At 39.6% G+C, this 22,558-nt stretch overlaps 1 protein-coding gene across 1 annotated transcript in view; it reads right to left on the reverse strand.

Annotated features, from left to right (window-relative positions):
• Window positions 1-22,558, reverse strand: part of BCAT1 (branched chain amino-acid transaminase 1, cytosolic) — a 67,736-nt gene that overhangs the window by 22,729 nt on the left and 22,449 nt on the right. The window contains exons 3-7 of the mRNA XM_010566097.1: window positions 9,853-10,053; window positions 6,434-6,544; window positions 5,424-5,543; window positions 2,969-3,132; window positions 1,189-1,331 (exon numbers count right to left, since the gene is read on the reverse strand). Of these exons, the coding sequence (XP_010564399.1) occupies window positions 1,189-1,331; window positions 2,969-3,132; window positions 5,424-5,543; window positions 6,434-6,544; window positions 9,853-10,053 (739 nt within the window). The remainder of the gene's footprint in view (window positions 1-1,188; window positions 1,332-2,968; window positions 3,133-5,423; window positions 5,544-6,433; window positions 6,545-9,852; window positions 10,054-22,558) is intronic.

Raw genomic sequence — 22,558 nt, forward strand, 5'->3', positions numbered from 1 at the left:
TTATAGTTTAATTCACAAGAACTCACAGACTCATTCAACACTGAGGGAGTAACATCCCTCTTCTTACAAAAGTGGTAAAGATTTTGCGGAAGAACAAGTAATGAAACTGGAGACAGGAGTCAGGTAGCTGGACTCCCATTAACCACACTATCCAAAGCACACTGCTGTCCCCACAGAATGTTGCCTCTGTACTGCAGCTGAGCACTGTTAGAAAAATGTCAATTTTCAAGGGTACCCACGGCACTATGTTGATATCTGTCTGAACCCTGCACCTGCTGCCACAAAAAAAATTCAATAACACTTAATTTTCATGGAAGGCCAGCACTCATGGAAGTCAGGAGGTGTCCTTTTATTCACTTGCCTATACATTGGCTTAATACTTTAAGGACTCAGAGTCATGTATTCTTCCAAACCAGTTCTCAGTTGCAGCTATCACTTCTCAAGCACTGAATACTTGCATGCCCAATGGGTGTTTTTGAGATGCCTAAATAGTTGGCTACTCATTAACTAGACAGTTTTCTAATCAGCATGTACATTGCTCAGAGATGACTGTGGGTACAAAGAGGTAAAAATGGCTTCAAGAATGATGGTATATCTTGAAAGCACCATTTGAGCATTAGTGATGTGGAACGCTGACTGACATGTTTCTCTCTCTCTCTGCCTCCACTGGACAGAACTTCAAATTCTTCAAAGAAACAGCTGAGTTCTTCATCAGCTGGATGCTGAAATACTTTTGGCTATGTTTCAGGAACATTTGACTTGCCAGAAAGCGATCATGGCAACTACTCCTGCCCAAAGCCACAGAGATTGAAGAGTTACACAGCCATATGGTGTCTTTAGTATGTCTGCATTGTTTCTGACTCAACACCTCCTTCAAGATCAAGCTTGCTGCTAGAGTTGACACCAAACCTGCAGTGTGACCTTTTGTATGGCTAGACTCTTCTGAGCACGTTGACCGGCCCAACAGTTTAGTATGTTATCAGCAGGCAGTACTCACAGGTGCTCCAGAATCTCCTCTTTCAAATGGTATAACTAAGAGTCACCTATCAGTTTTCAGAAGAGAATAGAGATTTTCTTATTAAATCATCTTCATTAAAAGGTTCATGAGCTGCACTCTAATAGTAATTCTGTGGATTATGGTCTCAACTGTCTACTCTGTTAAAGTTTTCGTGTTTCGTGTTACTATACCTCCATCTTCATTTATCCAGTAGAGAAACAGATTCATTGTTCCAACTTCTGTTATTTGGTGATCTTCTCCATAGAGCCACAAAACCTGCTGGCAGCCTAACTCCAGGGCTTCTTGCTGGGCATAAATAGAAGAACCATAATTCCTTCCAGAAACAAAAAGAAAGAGCAAACAGTTATGAGTACCTGGTCGGGTATTTTCTCATTTCTGTGCACATCTACCTTACGAGCAAGTGCTCTGCACAGTTACTGCTTGTCCCTGGAATGTTTTCATTGGAAATACTCTACTAGCATTTTACTAGATCACTTGTATCTACAACCCAAAAACTTTGAAGGGCTGAACAATATCAGCAGCTCAAACATATCCATCCAAACAGTCTTAAAAATACCTCTTATTCAATTTTCTGGACATTCTAATCATTGCAATTAGACAGCTTAGGAAATTATTTCTCTTTATTTAGCAGTTGGCATCCTGGAGAGAGAGCAACAATTCCCATCCAGCTCATGGTGTTAAAAAAAAGCAAAACAAAACCATCTACCTCATATCATATATGTCAGATGAACCTCTTGGAACACAAAAATCACCAGAGGCGAGTTATTTCTTTTCTAGTGAAAGATATTCACAGAACTAGTAGCTTCAGGAGCTGCAGATGGGCTTTGTTGAATTCCATATCTTTGAGGAGCAGCTGTTTTCCTAAAATGCTGCCTATGGAGTGAACATAACTGAGTAAGATGTGTTTACTCTGTAGCTGCTTTGAGAGGGGGGGAAACCGTTTTTGCTTCTCATGTTCAACAACCGTTAAGACCCTAAGTCAGCAGCTCCAAAGTGCTGACCACACTGGAGTTCTCACCTCTGGGCATGAATCAAGTCAGTAGTGACTCCAGACTATTCCTTTTTTCACAGCTGACATATGAAGGATGCACAGGACACAATTAATATATTTCTAAAACTAAGCAAAAACTCACAACCAAAGAGTAAAGGTCTCAGAACATCAGACTGAATGAAGGAAAGCTGTTTTCTTGCCCTTTGATTATTCTACTAGCTCACTTCAGCAGCATTTGACAACTACTAACTTCCTGCCTGGAAAAGAAACTCCCAGGTAGAGACAATAAGCTTCATTTAAACCAAAGACCAAGGATGTATAATCAAGTAATTTATTTAGCCACATCCAAGTTGCTTGCTCCAGTCAAGTCCTAAGCAGCTTCACTCTAAAAGGCAAGTACTTGGCCATCAACAATTATGTTTCTACCTAACTAGTGCTTTGGCTTAGTTCAGCAGAAAACTGCCAGACTATGGTCAAGTCAATGCAGATAATTATCCCATGCTTTCCTTTAAACACCCATACTCCCCTAGCTAACTGCAGATGGCTCATCAGGACAGTCTGCCAAGGAAGGAGGTCAGCAGTCAATGCTGCTCACTGCCCAATTGGCAGCAGGCTGCTACACTGAATGCTGCATCACAGAAGTAGTATCTTCAGTGTCAACTTCTGCAAGGGGAACAGTCAAAGTAGTACATAGACACCTTCCAGGTCCGGTTCCTCAGCTTGAGATGCTGCAAAATTGCATCTGCAAATAATCCACTTGGCTGTAATCTCTGAACAAAAATATGCAACTGAATTGAATAAATAATATTCGCAAAGTACAATTTTGAAACCTTTGTTATAGTACATTGTTTGTTTAACTGCTACATTTAATACCCCTACTTCTGCTGGATTAGTTACTTCACTAAAAACCAAATCCCCTTTGTGAGCTATGCAGAAGATGCAGAATTATGTTTTCTTACCCTCCCAGTTTGCAGTCCCCCGTTCCTCCTTTCCAGGCTCTTACATATTTTGGATCTGCCCATAAAGATATTGGATTAAAGCTTCCACTTGCAAAGTAAGGGCCCACAGGGCTAAGTATGACATACAGTAGGGCTTTAGTTGGCTTCTTCACTCCAAGGGAAGGCTGAAAATAAGGAATGTAAAAAAATAAAAAGTTACTGGTATACTTCACTCCAAACATCAGATGCTGCACAATTAGCTTTTGAAACACTGCTTTCAGAGGAACTGCAGCACGAGAGTGCTTTTACCAGGACAATGCAAAGTGCTGCAATGGAGAGAAAATATTTATATAACTTCCCTCCTATCCAAGCAACATAACAACCCTAATTTTTTCCACTGTGACCATTCACTTACAGCTGTTTCATTTATGTATATATTATTCTAATCTCCTCCAATAGTTTCAAGCTTTTGAGAATTCAGAAATTAGCTTAACAAGATACTATATAATCATATGAATTAATCACAGCAGAAGCCTGCAAAGCTTTCTGGGGGGAGGAGTGGCAAGGACCACTGCTAGCAATAACAACCATAGAGGAACCACTGTCAGCTGCATTAGTGATGAGAATTAGCCAATGCCACTTAGAACTGGCATTGGTAGAGTTGAGTGCTGGCTCTGTGAATAGCTGTGTGACAAGCTAAAATGATCTGCCTGCTGGAAATGGTTCACACAACAGCACAGGAAATAACCTGGAATGTATCACTTCCCCCCCCGCCTCCCCTTCTTCTCCAAGAGATGGCTTCTCACACTTCAAGTCATCACCATCAATACTTGAAGGTGGAGGTGAAAAGTCTGGCACTGGTCAAAGTCTGAATCCTGTGGTAGGAGACTTCGCTTAACTATATGATTCTTTGCAAAACTCAGGACTGACCACACAATCACAGAATGACTGAGGTTGGAAGGTACCTCTGTCCAACCCCCCTGCTCAAGCAGGGCTACGTACAGCTGGTTGCCCACGATTCTTGGAATCTTCTATGCAACTGAACGTGTTAGTATTTTGTCTCCATTCAGAGAAACCAGTCTCACAAAAAGAACAAGCTCATCCTTGGTTTCTAAGATTAGGTCTCCACTGAACAAAGTTATTGAACTGAAATCTTTAGGACCAAAGGTATGAGCAAAACACTGTGCGCAAAGCACGTGAAGCTAAATTGGGAGGTGGGAGGGAAAATAATAGTGTAATAATGGAACTACTGGAAAATACAAACAAGCCTTCCTCAGGTGCTGAGAGGGTTCTTTTGATTTCTGTCTACCTTACTCCTTCAGCAAAACTTCTAACAAGACTAACTAACTGAGATCTTCATATTTTTCTGGATTCTTACACGATCATTCAAAAGATTGTGCTAACTGGGTTTCATAATTGTGCTGATTCATAAAAGATTAGCAGGACATGCAACCCAGAAACAACAAATGACATCATGGAAAGGCCAGATATGTTGGCTAACCTGAAACAAAGCTCAACAGCAGAAGAATTTCCAAAAACAAAAAAAGAGGAAAAAAATCAATTTTTAATATTAATACTTTACAGTTACTGAGTGGAGATCTTTCCACCTGAAAATCTGCAACTAGTTTACAAGCATTAAATTAATGGAGTCCTAGAACACATGTGAAATGTGTAATGCTCATGTATGGTTAACTACTTACAGATGTGGATATTGCAGAAGAGTACCTTGCCTAGTTAGGAACCATACATTCTTTAGCTTCCTTGTCCTATGCTCTACGATTACAGGTTTCTCTCTTCCCACTGCTAAAAAACACCCTTAAAGTTTCAATTAAAATAAACTCCCTGTTTCTATTTCCCTTTATAAATACTATAGGCTTGACTCACACTCACATGAAACTCACAGAGTACACACTAATACCTAGTTGCTAAGGAGCCTCTTATAAAGTCAGGTTTGTCCGGGTTCAAGAATAAATTGACACAAGAACTTGTTCTTAGTTCTGTTAAAAGTCTCTCTCAGAAGAGCCATCTTAATTTGCTGGGTAGAATCTTCAAAAATCTCCTCACTAAGGTCAGGATGAAGGTATGAGATGAAATCACAAAATCTATACAGCAAACTTCTCCTCCCTCACATTTTCTCTGTATTATTAGTATTTTAAAGGCATACATTACCATGGCACAAATAACTATCCTTTCAGTACAAAACCAAAGTTAATCTGAATTTTGCCATTACCACTCAGAATTAATCGGTTTACTTTCTGTGATCTGAATCAATGTGTCCACTAGGTGGTGGTGTGGTCAACATAAATTTGTGAGGTAGAGCTAAAGGTGACTAACTCAGAAGTAAAAGCGTAAAAACAATTTGCCCCTGAATTGTAATAGTTATCTAATGACTGCTGCATATTTTCCTTTATGGATGCAGGCTTTTGCCTCATGCTTAAATACACAAAAGGTAAGAGGGGAAAAAAATGTTTCACACCTCGGTTCCAATTAAGGTAGGACGGATATACAGGCTGGCAGCAGTTGAGTATGGGACCCACTCCTTTTCCACTTCCACAAGCTTCCGGATGCACTCTAACAGCTCATTCTGGTCAAAACACTAGGAAGGAAAAGCAAGGGAGAAAAGCAAATGGAGACATATAACCCAAACATTCTGTGGTCTTTATTGATCCATATGCTAAGGGGAACACTTCATCCGGATATGCAACAGTGACAGTCCATAGAGGTTCATAGGACTACATCATCTTCCTTGAGTTCATTTCTTACAGAATTTAAGATCCCATGGTCTTTGCTACTGTGCCTTTTTATACAGTATCCTGAATGCCCTCCTCCTGCTACAAAGTATCCTCCCACGATCATAAAAAAGAGCCATTGACTCTTCTTGAGTCCAAAGCACATGGAGAGAACCCCCTGTGCAGCCAACACCTTCACTGTGGCAGGCTGCAAGCTATGGCACCACCTCTTCTGCAGAAGAGTGCTTTGGGTTGTAACTCCAAAGGGCCCACCAAGTCTCCCAGTTTTGCAAGGTTGCAAAGTTCTTACAGTAATACAGTTAGTAAGCGTGGGAGGAAATTCACCGGCTGATATACAACTGCTAAGAGCAGTGTTAAGTTGCTAGCATGACCAAAAATGAAGGCACTCAGAGGCTGAAGCAGAAATGGCAAGAAGGAAGAATATTACCACCAGAAAAATTTCATCAGCTGTCTGCATGCAAATACCTGCAGAACAGCACTCAACCCTCAGAAATAGACTGTGTACATCTGAGGCAGTAGGGAGACAACAAAGAAAGCAAAATACTGTTGTGATCTAAAAGAAAAATGCATTTCAAACAGTTCCCTTCACTGAATAAGATGTCTTAACAAAGTTTAACTGCACTATTCAAGAGCTAGTGAGTTTGATAAAAGTTACACTATAAAGTTTCAGATATTTGCACTCTGAAAATGAAAAAACACTCTGACTTCAGGAGAATAAGATGCCTTGGCTACATACTGGCAGAGTTGCTCGTTTTGCTGATCGCGCCATCCTGTCCATGTTGAGGGTTGGCCGGAACAGGCGTATTTTGCCATCCACTCCTCGGTAAGCCTTCATTCCTTCGAACAGCTACCAAGCCAAAAAGGATGGAAAAGAAATCAAATAATAATTGAGACATGTTATCCCATGACAATCTGTGCAAAAGCAGAGCACACCCTTTGGAAATAAAAGAACTTAACTTTCCTGTTCACAGTACTCAAAGCATAAATACTAACTAGTTAATCCTTGCAACACACTCCTGTGAGGTACTATTATGAAGTTTATAATATAAAGACGTCCTGTCTGTGCTTCGGATGTATCTTTCTCTGTCAGGGGACTTAATGATAACCATTTTTTTCATAATTTGATTACAATTAAAATTTGTAGCATGTGTTTGACTTAACTATTCTCTCACATCCTGACCGATACCTAAGGCTGAGCCAAAACAGTATTCTCCCTTACGGAAAAGATCTATAGAATTTAATTATATATGTCAATCATTTTTAGGGCTCTGTCCAAAATGCATTTTGGCAGGAAGCATAGAATAAGGTAATTAAGGGAACTCTGTTGCAGTTCTTGCTATAGTTGTAGCAAAATCTTGGTCACTTATTTCCCTCATATACCCCTACGCTGTGGAAGGGGGTTTAGCTAGCATGAAAGACAGATGCATGAGCCTTACACTAGAGGAAGAATGCATGAAAATGTTTTATCTATACTTTACAGGAAACTTAAATTAGTCATAATTATCCTGTCAAACTGCAGAATCTGCATGACTGTTGTTGACAACCAATTTACCAGAAAACCTTATCCCACCAGTGTCCTCCCAACAGAATGCTCTACAGCATCTCCTAACCACAGCAAAAAACATAGGCCCACAAAATATCCACAGTTATTTTCAGCTACAGATTGATAATTTCCAGTTATAGTTATAGGCAGAAACCACATGTATTATATAAGCTCACATTAATATATACATATATACAGGTATTATTTAGATTAAGTATTAAAGGATCACTTATGCTTATAGACAAGAGTTCAGATTTTTATAATTTGTTTTCTAAAGCATTCCTTTGTACATTAAATTTCAGTATAAGTTCTATGAATTTAACTGCATCACTACTGTCAGTCTCCTCAGAATTCTCCTCCTGACTGTTCCACAAAAAATGGCTGGAAATACATTCTATGTGGTTGGAATTCTACGTATGCAGGTTTTTTTTTTGTGACCCCCCCCCCCCCCCCCATGTTTGTGTATAAATAATTTTAGTAGTATACTCAAGGCTTCATTATTATTAAATTCTATAACATTTTCTCATGCAGATCAGTGAAATGCAATGTTTAGAAAGCTTTTGTGCAGTCCCATGACAGAGCTAGGTCCTTCCACATGACAAATTTTAATTGGGTTCTAACTGGGTTGCAGGAATCCCGGCAATTTTCCTTAGGCTACATGCCAACTATGCAGCAGAACCAGAATTAGAACCCAGAATTTTTTGCCTTCAAAATTTATCTTATTCCTATGGCAATGCCAACCCTATTAAAAACTTTGTACACAGTTTTGAAAAAGAAACTGTTCCTAGGATAGACATTGTAGGTACAAGAAAAAAATTCTACCTTTAATAAAGGATAGCATAGCTGGTGATATGGTTCATACTTTGAAACGATTTTTATTGGGTCAGTTACTAATACCACATTCCTGTAATGCTACTTTCTTATCACAGAACAGTTGTTTCCCCCCACCCTTCTCCCAAACACATTCACAGAACTTTTAATGAGAGGGAAGAGGAAGGAATGTTACTACTAAGGTTTGATCAATGGTTTGAGAGAAGAATCACATCATTACTGAAACACAAAGCCTTCTCAAGCTGTTAAATCTTTTTCTCCAAAAAGAAATATTTTAAACCTTCCAGAGCTCAGTAAAACCTTTCACTCATTAAAAAGGGAGACAGTGATGTGTTCCAGAAATGTTCAACTTGAATAAAAGCAACTGCTGTGGTTGCTTGATGGTTGGCTGCTACAGTGGTGTGCAAACAATATTATCTGACATCCGTACATCACAGGAGCTGGATCTGGAGTTCAGCAGATCCAGACTATCACACTGCATCATGGAGGGCAAGGAGAAAGGGGAGGGAATGCCAAATTCATCATTTTTATTATACCCACTGTGTATTCATTGAGCCACAGCATTGGCACCAGATTCTCCTCTGTCTGTCCTCTTGGCTAGAGGAAACGTGATGCAATAAGGGTAAAAGAATAAAAAAAAAAATGGAAAAAAAATAAGAGCATATTCATATTAGCAATGATTTCAGACTGGGCCAGAGGCCGAGCATTAAAGCAATATGCTACTAAGAGTGAAATATAGATTTGGGACTCCAGCGTGGTTTCTTACTTCTTGGGCAGATCAAGAACTGCAGCCTTAGTCACAGTGGCCTGTTGTAATTTACACAGGACCTTTGGAGGCTTGGTGACTAGATGGAGAAAAAACAGCAACAACAAAAAATGGTGAAGGCAGGAGCTCAGGGACAAGCAGAGAAAAGCTTGATCCTTCCCTTACATCAGTGGTTTAAAAAAAACCCAACAACAACAAAAAGAAAAAAAAAAGGAAATAATAAAAGAAGCACAAGCAACTCCACTAACTTCAGTGGAGACACTCCCACCTACCCAGAAGTGGGAGGAGAAGCAGGCTTCCATTTCAGCATACGTGCCCCACTGAGGCTCTCACACAGATGTGAGTATAGCCAAAGCTGCTCTGGGGACACAAAAGGCAGCTTTAGACAGTAAGCAGCTAAGCACGGAAACTGTTAACCACGCTGGTTTCCGACTTAACATTTCACTTTCCAAAGTTCCTTGCTGTATATTCTCTGCTTAAATCGCTTGTATATGCTGAACATATCAGATCTAGTTTGGAGACTTGTTAGGAGTTGCAAACAAGCATTTGGCTAGTCTGTCCTGCAATCCAAGATATGAACCTTTGAAACAGCTTAAAATAACTTTCACAAAGTGCATGTTCGGTCCCCAGATTAGAGCTACTCTTGGAATCTCATGTGGTCTTATCCAGTTCTTCATTAAGTTACATCAGAGACAGTAATTGGACCGATCCACCATCAGTGAACTAGAATGCTTTCTCAAATGAATTTGTCACCATACAAGAAAGGGCTCACCTTCACTAGGCTAGAAAGTTAAGTGAGCTGGAATCCATAGGCCAGAGTTGCTTCTGAGTTATACTAACATAAACATAACCCAGTTGTAAATAATGGAATTATTCTGGAAGGACATCAGTTAACAAAACAATATGTAACACTATATTTATAAACCTAAGACAGTAGTAGTCCATGTATTACAAAGCTATGGCTTCAAGAGCTAATGAAACAAAATAGCAGTTTCCAAATTGATTCAGTACTCACTTCTATAGCATAATGCAGAGATGAGGAGGCTGGATGTAATGAAAGGTTCTCAAGCGGCTTAATATAAGGTTTCTCCCATCCTGAAGCCAAGGACCATTCAATTGTCAGCATATTATCAGTGAACACAGTTCCAAATACCAAACCACTGGGGTCTGGTTTTTCCTTGAAAGTCGTAGCTGGGGTGATAATCAAGTCTGAAGCCTGAAGGAACATGAAGACAAAAATGAAGTGTATAAAAATAATTAAGTCAGACTGATTTAAAAATTATTCTGCATCAGTGAACACGGACAAATGCAATATTTTATGTGCGGGGACATTTAATGACAGAACAGTTAAAGGCAGCTAACCTCTAAGTAGTGGGCAAAGTATTCATACTATGTATGCACACATATACACAGTGCTGCTTATACCTGAAGTAGTTAGTGTATTTTGAAGTACTGTTAAGTGGAGGAAGCAGTACAAGGTGTAAAAACAGAAAATTAGCAGCTGAAAATTTCTTAGACATTTAGATTAACACATCTCTACAAGTTCCAGAAACAGCCAATTGCTGTACCTCAGAACATAAGCTGATCATCAGAAATTAATCCCCCTCACAACTAAGTAGATATGTTATGCTGATTTTCCTTAAATGCATAAAACCAAAGTGAAAGATCAGAGCCAGCAGTCTGCAGATTACTTGGGTCACAGTAGCTTGTTCATTCACATTCATATTTTCCTAGAAAGATCCCATTAGCAAAGAAGGCTAAATGTTTCCCTGTGTGATTAACTTTCTCTTTCGAGCCATGACTAGCTGCAGAAATGCAGCATAGGTGTTTTTTTGCACTGGTTTTGGCTGGGATAGAGTTAATTTTCTTTATAGTAGCTTGTATGGTGTGAATCATCCTCAAGAACAGCAAGGGAAGAAGGAAAGCAGGATCTCTGGCAGGTCACTCCCCTTTTATACACAGACAGGGGCTAAACAACTAGAGAGGGCTATGAAGCGGGCAGAGCCTTGATCCACCCTCTCCATTCACTTTCTATGCCAGTGGAGCATTTAAACTGTGCTGGTGAGAGGCAAGGAAGAATTCAACAACAAACTGTATTCAAAGCTCCATTTTCCTTCCTAACATGACTCAGAAAGCATTGACCCTTATTACAGGCCCCCAAGCGAAATCTTACTCCTCTATGTTGGGTACATACAGAATAGACTGGAATGCAGGTAGTTCAGACTATTGTTCAAATGATTTGCACATGCACTAAAAAAGCAGTTCTGCAAGAGATATCATTGACCTTGACTTCTCAGACTCAGCACACTTTCTGCAAAATGAGAAAAAATTAGTCCCAAGCTTTTGAAAAAGAACACAAAAACATGTGCACCCCTATCTCTGTAAACAACCTGATTTTCAAGATGTCTTTAATGAACAATGGCCTATTTTTATTGATTGGTTGGTTTTGGTTGTTTTTTGTTTTTTTTTTGCTTAATGGCTTAGATGTGAAATTAACTTAGAGCTAGAGCACATGAATAGCTAAAAGCTTGTTTCAAACTATCTCCAATTATAGGTCTTGTCTAGATATTACAGTGCATTAGCCCGGTTGAACTAATACATAATCTGATGAAACAACAATTACTCTTCTTAACTCTCAATAGTACCCTTTATTCTGCTGACAGTGAATGCTCCAATGGGAAAAGCACTACTTAATGATGTCCTGGAAATAAAAATGAATTTTACCTGACAACCTCTTATCATGCACTTTGGAAAAAAATATATCACAGAAGAGTGTAGATCAAAATAAAAGCCACAAAGGAGTGTTTGTAATTATCTACAATGCAAGGCTTAGCTCAGGAAAACACTTATGCAGGAGCAGGATGTCAATGGGGCTTAAGCAAGGATGTAGAACACAGTTATATCCTTGGCTTTATCTCTGGACAGAATCACAGCTTCTAAAGAACTCCTACTGCCTGTGGTATTGACAGCTCTCCCTGAAGTCAAGGCTTCTGTCTCATCTCAGGTCATTTTCATTAAAGTCATTATCTTTACAATAAACTGGCCTGGGCACCAGAATTATCATATGGAGTCTCATCCCCTAGAACTCCCATCAGTGTGCTGATTTCTGGTTTTATGCCTCAGTTTGCCACTTCCTCAGTTGTGGTAGTACAACTAGTTGAAAGGCAGCCCTATAAAACAGTTTGCTAAGCTCATCAGGGTTAACAAATAGTTTTTCCTTTAAGAATGGGGAAGGATTTTAATCTGGCTCTTCTCACAGGCCCCCAAGCACATGTAGAGGGAGCAGCAAGCTGCAGCCACAAGTGAAGAAATGCTCACTTGGGAGCATTTGGGCTTTCTTTGACCCAGTTTTTCCACCAAAGATATTTCTCCAGATTTGTAGACATGGGGTTCAAGAGAGGCTTGGACAGTCTCTGTCATGTGAGTGATAATTTAATAAAACTATGCTGATCCAATACAAGCACACTGTTATGCTCTAATGGTTAATACAAAGAGGGTCCCAGATCCAGAGTACTCCTACGCTGACTCATTAGACATAAGATGCAGGCCAAGCACTCCCTCCTGCAAGTTCAATAAAATGGGTACTCCTGTGTGATGGGCGGCCACACAGCAGTGACAATGGCTCAGAGCAGTAGCCCACACTGCTTAGCTCTCAGCCCCAAGGATTGGGGACTTTCTGCGGTCACAAACAGAAAGCACTGGACTGGACTTCAAGTTCAGTCACGTGAAGGCAGAAAGCCTAGAGAGGTAGGTAGCTATGATGCTTATCGAGAAAAGAAGCAAATAGTTTCTGGACCACAGAGCTTCCTGGAGCTCAGCACTCTGCACAAGGAACCCACCCGCTCTTTCTCACCTCCTTCAGCATTTAGGGAAACCAGCTTTCATTCGGGCATTTTGCAAACACCTGACTCAATGATATCAGGTACAACACTTGACCCAGAACACTTCCTTCAAACAACAGTAGGAACACCGTGCAGAAGACCTCAAATATAGGCTAAACTGCACAGGCCAGGAGGGTAACAATCATTAAACAGGCAAAAAGGCAATTTTCCTGATCCTTATAATCCTGTTAAGCTTTCGGGAGATGCATTTAAGATTTTTTTGGGCCATTACTTTCTTAAGATCCTTTCTTAAGGCTCTTCCCCCTTAGTCATTCTATTCTATTTTTCTCCCTCTTTTTACCAAGCAGTGAGCAGTGCAAGTTAACAGTGTGCAAAATCACCAGAATCCCAATGCTTTTTATATTAAGACACCATCAAGTGCTGTAATACATTGAATCTTTTTTTTCCATAGAGGGGAATTCGGGGGGGTGTTGGAGAACCCACCCTTGGAGTACTCTCTCCCACAGTATGGTCTACAGCATGAAGTATTGCCAGCACCCTCAACCTCTTCTAGGTCCCTGAGTCGTAAGACCTCCTACACAATATCTCACCTGGTCCACAGACCGTTTTGGCTTAACTTGACTGAAGTCCTGTCCCACTATTTTGTGGTGCTGTTCAAGCCGCACCAGCAGGAGGGAAACCAAACACTCAGAAGAACCCCCAAAAAGAGAGCAAAGCAAGGCCAGGTGACTAATACCAGGAGTATCTATGCCTATTACTTTAATATCACTCATTAAAAAATTATTGCAGTGCTACCATGGTATCACCTATGACCTTTATAAATGGCAATTTATTTCTTTTCTTTGTCAACATTCCCCCAGCCCTGAAAGCAGCATATTAAGGATGCATTAGAGATTGGCATTAACACCCATCCAGATCTCTGCTGTTTGTACTGCCAATACAAAGGGCAATTTTCAACTAGGTTTGTGTATTGCTTGCTTTGTTTACCAACATGCTCTCAAGCACCTTCTGATACTGATGCCTAATAAAACCATTAAACTGGAAGGAAAACCAGTAAATGCAAGAACAAAAAGTATAAGGGAGATAAAGAAAGAAACAGATGTTGAACGCAGTCTATTGAGTGCAGCTATTTGGCCCCTGTTGCCTAAAGTAAAATGACAAAGACGTAGTTCCAGCCCTGCAAATTTTCATGTCGCAGCAGTACAGTACGTACAATATGTATGTGCCTAGGTCCCAGCCCAGGGCATTCTGGTAAGAAACAGGAAGAACCAGATTGCCCTGCTTATGATAGGCAAAAGGGAGTTGTGGAGAAGCCAGCTGGATACTGCTGATTTTCAGGGCTTATATAGCAACAGTACACCTACAAACAGCCACTGTCTCAACCAGATGCACTTTTTTTAATAGCCCCTCATCTGAAAGGTGCCTGCTGATTCCAGTGCAACTTCTTCCAGAGTGAAGCTTTACCCAGCCCAAGTAAAGAAGATATATTGTGACCTCCTGATACTAAAATTCATCATTTGATCAAAACAGATCTTGTCAATTATGAGCTAGGTCAAACTAAAAGTGACATGCTGGCCAGTGTCAATTTTAACCAAAGCTGTAGCAAGACATTCTGGTGCCCCTAGCCAAGATGTCAGTTTAATGCTTACTTTACACAGCCTTTGCAATAGCCTTAGGTGGATTTGGAGATGACAGCAGCCTCTGGCCAGAGCTGTTACTCTCATTACTACATTCCTACCTTTCTTACCCTAGAGAGCTGTCTCAGGTAGGTGCAGATGGCAAGTGCATATTTTGTCCTACTCTTTCCATCAAGATTTGCCAATGCCTTCCCAAATGATCCTTGGCTGTGGTTATTTTCACTGCAGTGAAAATACTAGACCATAAGCAGTAGGTTGAGCAGCTGTAACAGGTGTAATTCATTCGACATACCCAAACTTCTCCAAACACTGTGCTGGGCCAAGTGCTTCTATCACTTACTTGAATAAAAACAGAACTGGCAGCCTCAGCTGTAAAATAGCTTACAAAGTTACCTAACTGTAACAGCAAGTTTCAGCAGAGATCCTCAAAACATTAACATCCATTCAGTGAGACTGACTGTAATCTATTCTGATGAAATAAGTAACCTCCCTGACTTCTAGTTAAGGTGATTCATTGAAGATCACAAACCAACTGCAATTATTATTTTTTATTACTTATGCTGAGTTTGTAAGCATATCTTAGGAAAGATCAGGGCCCTCTGATGCAATAACAGGCATGGAAGCATAGGCAAAACTGAGTAACTTCTTTTGCCAGCAAAATGTGGTTGCAGTAGCAGAGCAAATTTTGAGGAGACAGATTACAAAGAGCATTAGGAATTACTATAGAGGGAAAAGGTGACAAAGCATAGCCAGGGGGAGTTGGAGAGAACGAGGCTCTGACTAAACAGAATGGTTTTGAGGAGGGCTCCAGGGATGAGGATGTAATTTTCCGGCCATTCAGTCCTTATGGTTGTGGCACTCTCATCATTGCTTTTGGGCCCTCCCCTGCACACACATATCTATCCTAGGAAGCCATTCTTTCTGCTGGAGCAGCTACTTTCACCCTACAACACCTTCTGCCTGTCCTTCTGAACCTGAGGCTCCTATATCACAGACTGAGAAGAGGTTTGCACTGCCAAAGAGAAGCAGTGGTGGTGAACTAGATTGAGGATACTAACTAGGCTGAAGAAAGCAGCTTGTTAATTTACCTTTGGAAGCCGAAACCCTGTCTTCTCTGAAGTTTTTTTTGGCCTTGCAGCCAATAAGCAAGCTACCACCTTTCTCGTGTAACTCATTCAGCTCCATCACTTTCCAGATGTAGAGCTGCAGATAGCAGAGGATTGCCCCCATTTTCTTACTCACCTAAGCAGTGATCTTAGCTGGCTGGAGAAGCTCATCCATTAGATATTCCAGCCCAGCAACCTCATATAGCAGGGTTCAGACTACTATATGTTGCACATAATTGCTCCTGTAGGAGCTACTAGGAGCAGCCCACAGGGAATTGCAACCTGATCCAGGAATAGCCTTCACCACATGGGCCTGCTTTCTGCAGGCAGAAATCATGAATCATGCTTAACAGCTACAACTGCTCAAAAAAAAGGCTTGTGCCAAACTCTGAAAGGAATCAGTGATGACTGCCAACTCCTCCATCAGTGGCATCAGAGCAGAGAGCAGCAGTGCTAGGCTATGCAACTAGAAAGTAGGAAAAGGTTATGGAGGCTGTGGGTGGTGTTAGGGCAACTGGTACTTTTCTCCTCCACTGGAACAAAATAAACAATCACCTGTTTTGCCTGTCCCTAAACCCTGTCTTAGAAATGCTGAATACTGCTCCAGTAGATGAAACCAACTGCAACCTCTTCTAGCAGGTGTTATTTTTGTCTGGTTTGTCTGACTTACTACCTCTCAGCTCTATCCACTAATCACTAGCTGACACCACAGCAGCATCTATTTAGGTAAAAAAGACGAGATTTATGTCCTACAGGCCTTGGGTAAACCAAGGTCTGTGGTTCTGTTTCTTTTCCCATCCCCATCTTCTTTAGAAAAGGCTGCTAGTTTTCTGGGGCAGAGACCATCACTTTCTGTATAGGGCTAAGCCCTGTATGCTCTGATTGCAATAATAAGATCTATAGTAGAAACAGTAAGAACAATAAGAGTTCTATCAACTCAAAACAGAATAAGACAGAGTTAAATAAATTCTTAGAAATCTATTACTAGCTTATAAGTATAAAAAATAATGTTAATGTAAGCTATCCTATAATCCCTTTACCATCATTACTATTTTAAATTTACAGCAGAGCCTGAGGCTTGAGAATGGAAAGTGTGCCAAGATATAACAAGATTTGAGCAGGAAGAAAGCCTTAATTTTCCTACCATAAAAAAAAAAAAATAAAGAGAAACAAAATGAAACAAAATAACTTCTGCAACCGGAGGGAGAATACTGAGAAATCTTTCAACATAAAGCTTCCCTGAGACTTCATCCGAGAATATGTTAACACATGTAATTGGACTGGGGCCTGGAATCATTGCATCAGGTTCACTGTACACTGCGTAATAAACCACAGAACAAATGACAAAGCAAAAGGGAGTCAAGGCTCTGAATCAGCTGTGAGTCAATCACGGAAACAACAGAAAATATGGCTGGAAGGACTTTGTCTAGTCCTTCCTCTGCAACGCATCTAACCCAAACTATTCGTAACAGATATTTATCAAATATTCGTCAAACCAAAGAATGAACTTCTGCTACACTCTGCAAGCAATGGGAAGAAAAGGAGAAGGGCTCAACATATTGCTGGCTTCTTTAACCTTTCCCCTGACCTGATAGATGCTCCAACTCTGATGCAGGAATGTTTGATTTGGAGCAGTGGGCAGGGAATTAAACCTGCTCTGACAAGACAACAGATAAGTGATTGGAATTGACAAACTTCTTGCCTTAGAGAATGAAAAGGGCACCTAGGGCAGCAGCACAGCTGAAAATGCAGTCTGAAGCTCCCAAAATGCACCAGAAGGGAAATAAAGATGTTGGAAAGCTACAGTCTGGCTAGACTGTAGAGAAAGCATTGAAGAAACAAATCTTGCCCTACAAAACACTCAAGCACATGGATAATACACAGTATCATTGATTTCAGTGGCACTAACTAAATTTTAAGAGTTTTTCCATATGTTGCTAAAATGTTGCCCTGCACCAACTCCCATTGATTTGATCCAAAGCCCATTCAAGTTAATCAAGACCCCTTACTCCATCTTTTTAAGAATTTGGATTGTAAGGGAGGCAAAACTACCTAAATCTTTATAGCCTCACCCTTTTCTACTGTTTCAGGAAAACTAAATGGACTAGTAATGGTTTGGGTTTGTTTGGGGGTTTTTTGTCCCTTACTCATTAGTCTGTTCTCCACTGACACAAGTTTCAGAAAATAGATCTTTATAAAGTTAAGAAAGATGAAGGAATGGGGTTCCTACAGATCCTAAGGAAACCTTCTACATGATATTAGGGAATTCTTAAGGAAGCATCTATTTGATTTTAATGGGGTCTCTCTCCTCTACTCCAGCTAATGGTATTTTCAGATCTACGAAGAACAGTCATCTAGTATCTCATCAATAAAACATTTCAAATATGACTACCTCTTTGAAATACAAACCACCAAGAAGCTGATAAGACTGTTAAACATAGGAACAGAAACTGGACACTTTATTGCATTTTGGTCCTATAAACTACTTCTGTTTACTAACAGCTATTCCAGTTAACTAAGTGGGGTGATCAGAAAGTATGAATAGGGAGGAAGTGTGAGTAGGCTTTAATGCAGTCATTGCACTGGACTGAAAAACACACTGCTGTAGCCCACTGTTACTGTTACTGCTGGTCCAGTTAGCTATATAAAAATCCTCTTTGGCCATGCAACTGCACTTCATGTCTGCAGGGTAGGTGTACCTGGGCTTTTGATTAGAAAGAAGCAATTCCGTATAGTGAATCACAGACTTCAATTTTGTAATAGGCCAATTCCTTGTACTGAAAGTCTTCTCAGACTCATACTCAAACATTTCCATAAATACAAAACTAGGACCATTCTTCACTAATGGAATACATTGACTAATTACCCTATTCATATTATATTAGTATGTACTGCTTCTTCTCAAAAGATCTGACAGCTTGGTTAATGCAATTCCTGATGCCGTGCTGCTCCTTGCCTCACAACCACTGTATTTCTGCATTGTAGCATAAACACAATGTTCCATTTTTAGAAAAGAGTTTGCCTGGGAGAAGGTTTGAGCCTAACACAAGCTGAGGGCTCACACTGGCCTGTGACGGAAAACTGGAATAAAGAGATCTGTGACATTTCACTGATATCACATTTTTGTACAGCAGCGCAGTGTTTTAGATGTTCAAAAAATGCTGTATGAAAACAAAACTTAAAAATGTGTCCACAAATATTTGAGACACTACTGTCTCCTGGTTCGGGAAACATAATTTCTATTTCACATGAAGAAAGTGAAACAAAAATTGAGATATTTACATCTAAGCTTTTCTAAAAGAAGTAGCCATATTGAAGGCAGAAATGAATTGCAAGTCTAAATTTCAGACAAACAAGTTGGAAATATTTTGCCTAAGTAGCCTGGCCAGTCACAAACATGTTATGTGGAATAGCCAAGAATAGAATCATAATCTCACGTCGAAGTCCTAAGCAGCTGCAATTAAATCTTCTTACTGTGATTTTAATAAGCTTGCAGACATGCAAGGAAGTGGATTCATGGAATGAAGGCATTCAGAATTTATCATTTCATATGGAATTTCAAAAACTTTTGGGAATATAAAATATTTTCATGGTACAGTAACTCACATAAAGGTTACAGGAATAATTTCAAACATTCAGTTAACTAAACCCGGCTTTTTCTATTATCCCATCTCCCTCTCACACTGGTAGACACAAGGTAAACTTACAAATTGCCATGACTTTCAATGTTTGATCTGCCACTGAAACTGCCACATTTTGCCAGTTCATTCCATTCAGTACTTTCTTAGAAACAGGGACTAAATATGGGATTAAGATAAAACTCTTCCAGCTCTCCAGGCTGTTAGTTCATGAGAGTTAGGATATAGACATGATTTCAAAAGCAAACAGAAAGGCCAACAGAATCCTATGGAAAAAAAAAAAAAAGACTAAATTCTTTTCCTAAATTGTAGTTCTTATTCATGTGTGTTCAGCAAAGAAAACATTCAATATCAAACCTGGGGACTTGCTATCACAATGACATTAAAATTTAAGAATTCTTGGAAATAGGTATGGACATCATGGATTTTATAACTTTCGGAGTCAGATAGGTTCCTTTGGGAATCATTGGCTGGTGCTAAAGCCCTACATTCTAAAAGCAATTCTTCACGTTGGGAAAAATAAATCCAGAAAATTATACAAGCCAATGGAATTTCCAAAATTCTAGAACAATTTCTGTGCTTTTATAGACACCAGCTATATCTTAAGCTCCTAGTTAAAAAGAAGATAAAGCATCACTTTCTTTGTGCTATAAATCAGCTAAACTGTCCCATGGCTGTTCTTCTAGCATCTTCCTTTTATCTTGGCTAATAGCTCCTGTTATTTGCAGAAGACAATTAGCTTTATTTACAAATCTTACAGCTTCAGATAATGGGACAATCAGTTTCTCTACTACAGCTTAGAAAACCTATTTGCTAAAAGCCTGCAACTATTTGAAGCACATTACCCACCTGAAGAGAAACATGGAACTACTTGCCACCAAGCTAAAACTGAAGAGAGCTGCCACATATCTCAAATGCCACATTATAGATGGGTTCCTGATGGCATGAGAAATCCACCTGCAGACTGTTATGAAATCATCCCTTAGCATATCATGGAAGAATCATGGTGAATTATTTTCACAGCACTAAGAACTTGTTGCTAAGTAGCATTTCTTGGCTACTACGATCCTGAAGCAGTGACACTACTGCTGCTACTCTGTGGTAACAAGCTTGATTTAGAAATATTGATGTGCCAAGTAGAGCAATCAGCAATACTAAGCTGCATTAGTGTACCTTCCACCTGTGCATGCAACTTGCATGGTCTTCTTCAGGAAAGCCACTTTCTCCTAGCAACCAACAACCACTGAAACATTCATTAACACATATTGGGCTTTGTTTCTTCTCTCTTTCATCAAAACAGGATGCTCAACTGTAAGCACACTCTGTGTTGATCATTATTGTGACCTACATCTCTACTTTCCTAATAAGTGGAATGAAAGCAGCAGATACATAAGTCAGACTTGCCCAGCTACTAGTAATATTCAAAAGGCGTTGTGCAATACCTGTGTGGATGCAGAATACCACAGAAACCACCCAGCACTCAATCTTCGCTGTGCTGTAGCTGGCTTCCCTCTTGGCAGGTGAAGATGAGGGAACAGATTCGATTGTAAATCACCTGAAGTAATTCTGCAGCACGTACGTACCCTGCTAGGAGGCCTAATCAAGTGATATGAAGGCACTGTGATCTAATAATGTTATTACTCACCAATCTTTTTTGATTCAACACATGACAAAAAGCAAATCATATTGCCATTGATGAAAAGCTAGAGTGAATAGATTCATCTGAAATCAAGATAAAATCAGAATGACCTTTTCTAAAGAAATGCCCAGTCCACAAATGCTAAATACTGTTATGACAACAACAGAATTGGCCTCTAGCTTGGCATCCTGATCTAACAGTAGCTACAGCTATGTACTTCCATGGAAATGATATGGAGATGACCTACCAAATGGTAATTGACAGTTTTAGCTTAGGATGTTCAGACTGGACATCAGAAAGAAACATTTTCTTAAAGAAAGTAGTGCAGCACTGCGTTCAATGGACAAAGCCACAGCTGACCCGGTCTGGTGCTGATGAGAGTCCACTTTCAGTGGGAGGATAGACTAGATGGCCTATGGTTCTAAGACACAAAACACTTGGAGATGACTTATTGTGTAATGTTACCCACACACATATTGGTTGTCTGTCTTTTACTGCTTCAAGACAGTTTACATAAAAGCAGCTTTCCTATATACACATTTTGGGGAGCTACTGCTCATCACAGCATGAAGATATTGGTAAATTTCTGTAATAAAATTTTGCCCATACAACTTAACATAAACATAAAGGAAATGTTATCAATCAAAATTTAAAATGGGGTCTAATATAGAATTTAAAATGGAAATGTAGGGCATTCTCCTAACACCTCCCCTAGCCCCCAAACCACAGAAGAATCAACAGCTGCAACACGACAAAAAGCCTCACTGAGTGCCCATATGCTTTGGCAGGCAAATAATTTATGATGTCAGTAGAAAATGACAAATTGAGAACAAGCTGGAGAGGAGGAGATGTGAAAATATATAAACCATGTAAACTGCTTTATATTTGCTAGCCTTGTAAATAATGTGGTAACTATAATGCATATATGTCCTCATTCCAAAAACATTTCAGTGTTCCCTTGATTCATATGCTCTGAGCATGTCAGAAAATTTACCTACTTCTCATACAAAATGAAAACATAAGAGAAGTACTATGTACTTCCTAAACTCTGCAAGGACTGGAACTTCCACCATGTCACTCTAATGTTGTGCCAATGTGATACAGTCAATTAATTCAGATTTAAAAAAAAAGTTTCAAAAAATTAGGCTATTCTGTATTTCATATGTTTTTAATCTTAGCATTGGAGGGGAATGAAAAAAAATTGGTGAAGAAACAATTTTATTTGAAAAAGGGGAATTGAAGAATTGTTTATTCTTTGCCAGAAGCCTTTTCACATATAACATAGTTTCCTAAAATAAAAGTTAAAACTGTCTAATATCTCAAAATGGTCCCTCTCCCAATTCCCAGAGTAAGGAATCCTATATCCCACTATACTTGGCACAAATTATAGATGCACATGAGTTCCATTAGTATAAACATGGTAATGCATCACAGTAATGTAGTTTCATTAATGTAAACATAGAAAATGCAATAATTAGTCAGGTTTTCCTTTGAAAGGCTGTTTTGAAAATAGGCATATCTTTCTCCACAAAAAAAAGGAATTTTTCCAACTCTTTCTAACGTACACTATGTAACAAGAAATGCCGCATATTGCAATAACATCTAACCTACATCTTTACCGCATAGATTACTCCTATAATACTATCTTATTTACAATTCTAATGTTTCCAGGGTAAGATATAGACCCATTCTTTATTGTTAATGCTATTGCATGAAACAAGGCAGAGAACCGGAATCAGCACAATATGTTTTGCATAGAGCCAACCAAGTTTACAATCATGTCACGCAAAGGCTACACGTTTTAAAACATGCAACTAAAGGTCCTATTACAAGGAACAACTACATTTGTGTCAAGACAC

The sequence above is a fragment of the Haliaeetus leucocephalus genome, unplaced genomic scaffold (genome assembly GCF_000737465.1).
Source record: "Haliaeetus leucocephalus isolate CR32 unplaced genomic scaffold, Haliaeetus_leucocephalus-4.0 Scaffold206, whole genome shotgun sequence".
Taxonomy (NCBI): Eukaryota; Metazoa; Chordata; class Aves; order Accipitriformes; family Accipitridae; genus Haliaeetus; species Haliaeetus leucocephalus.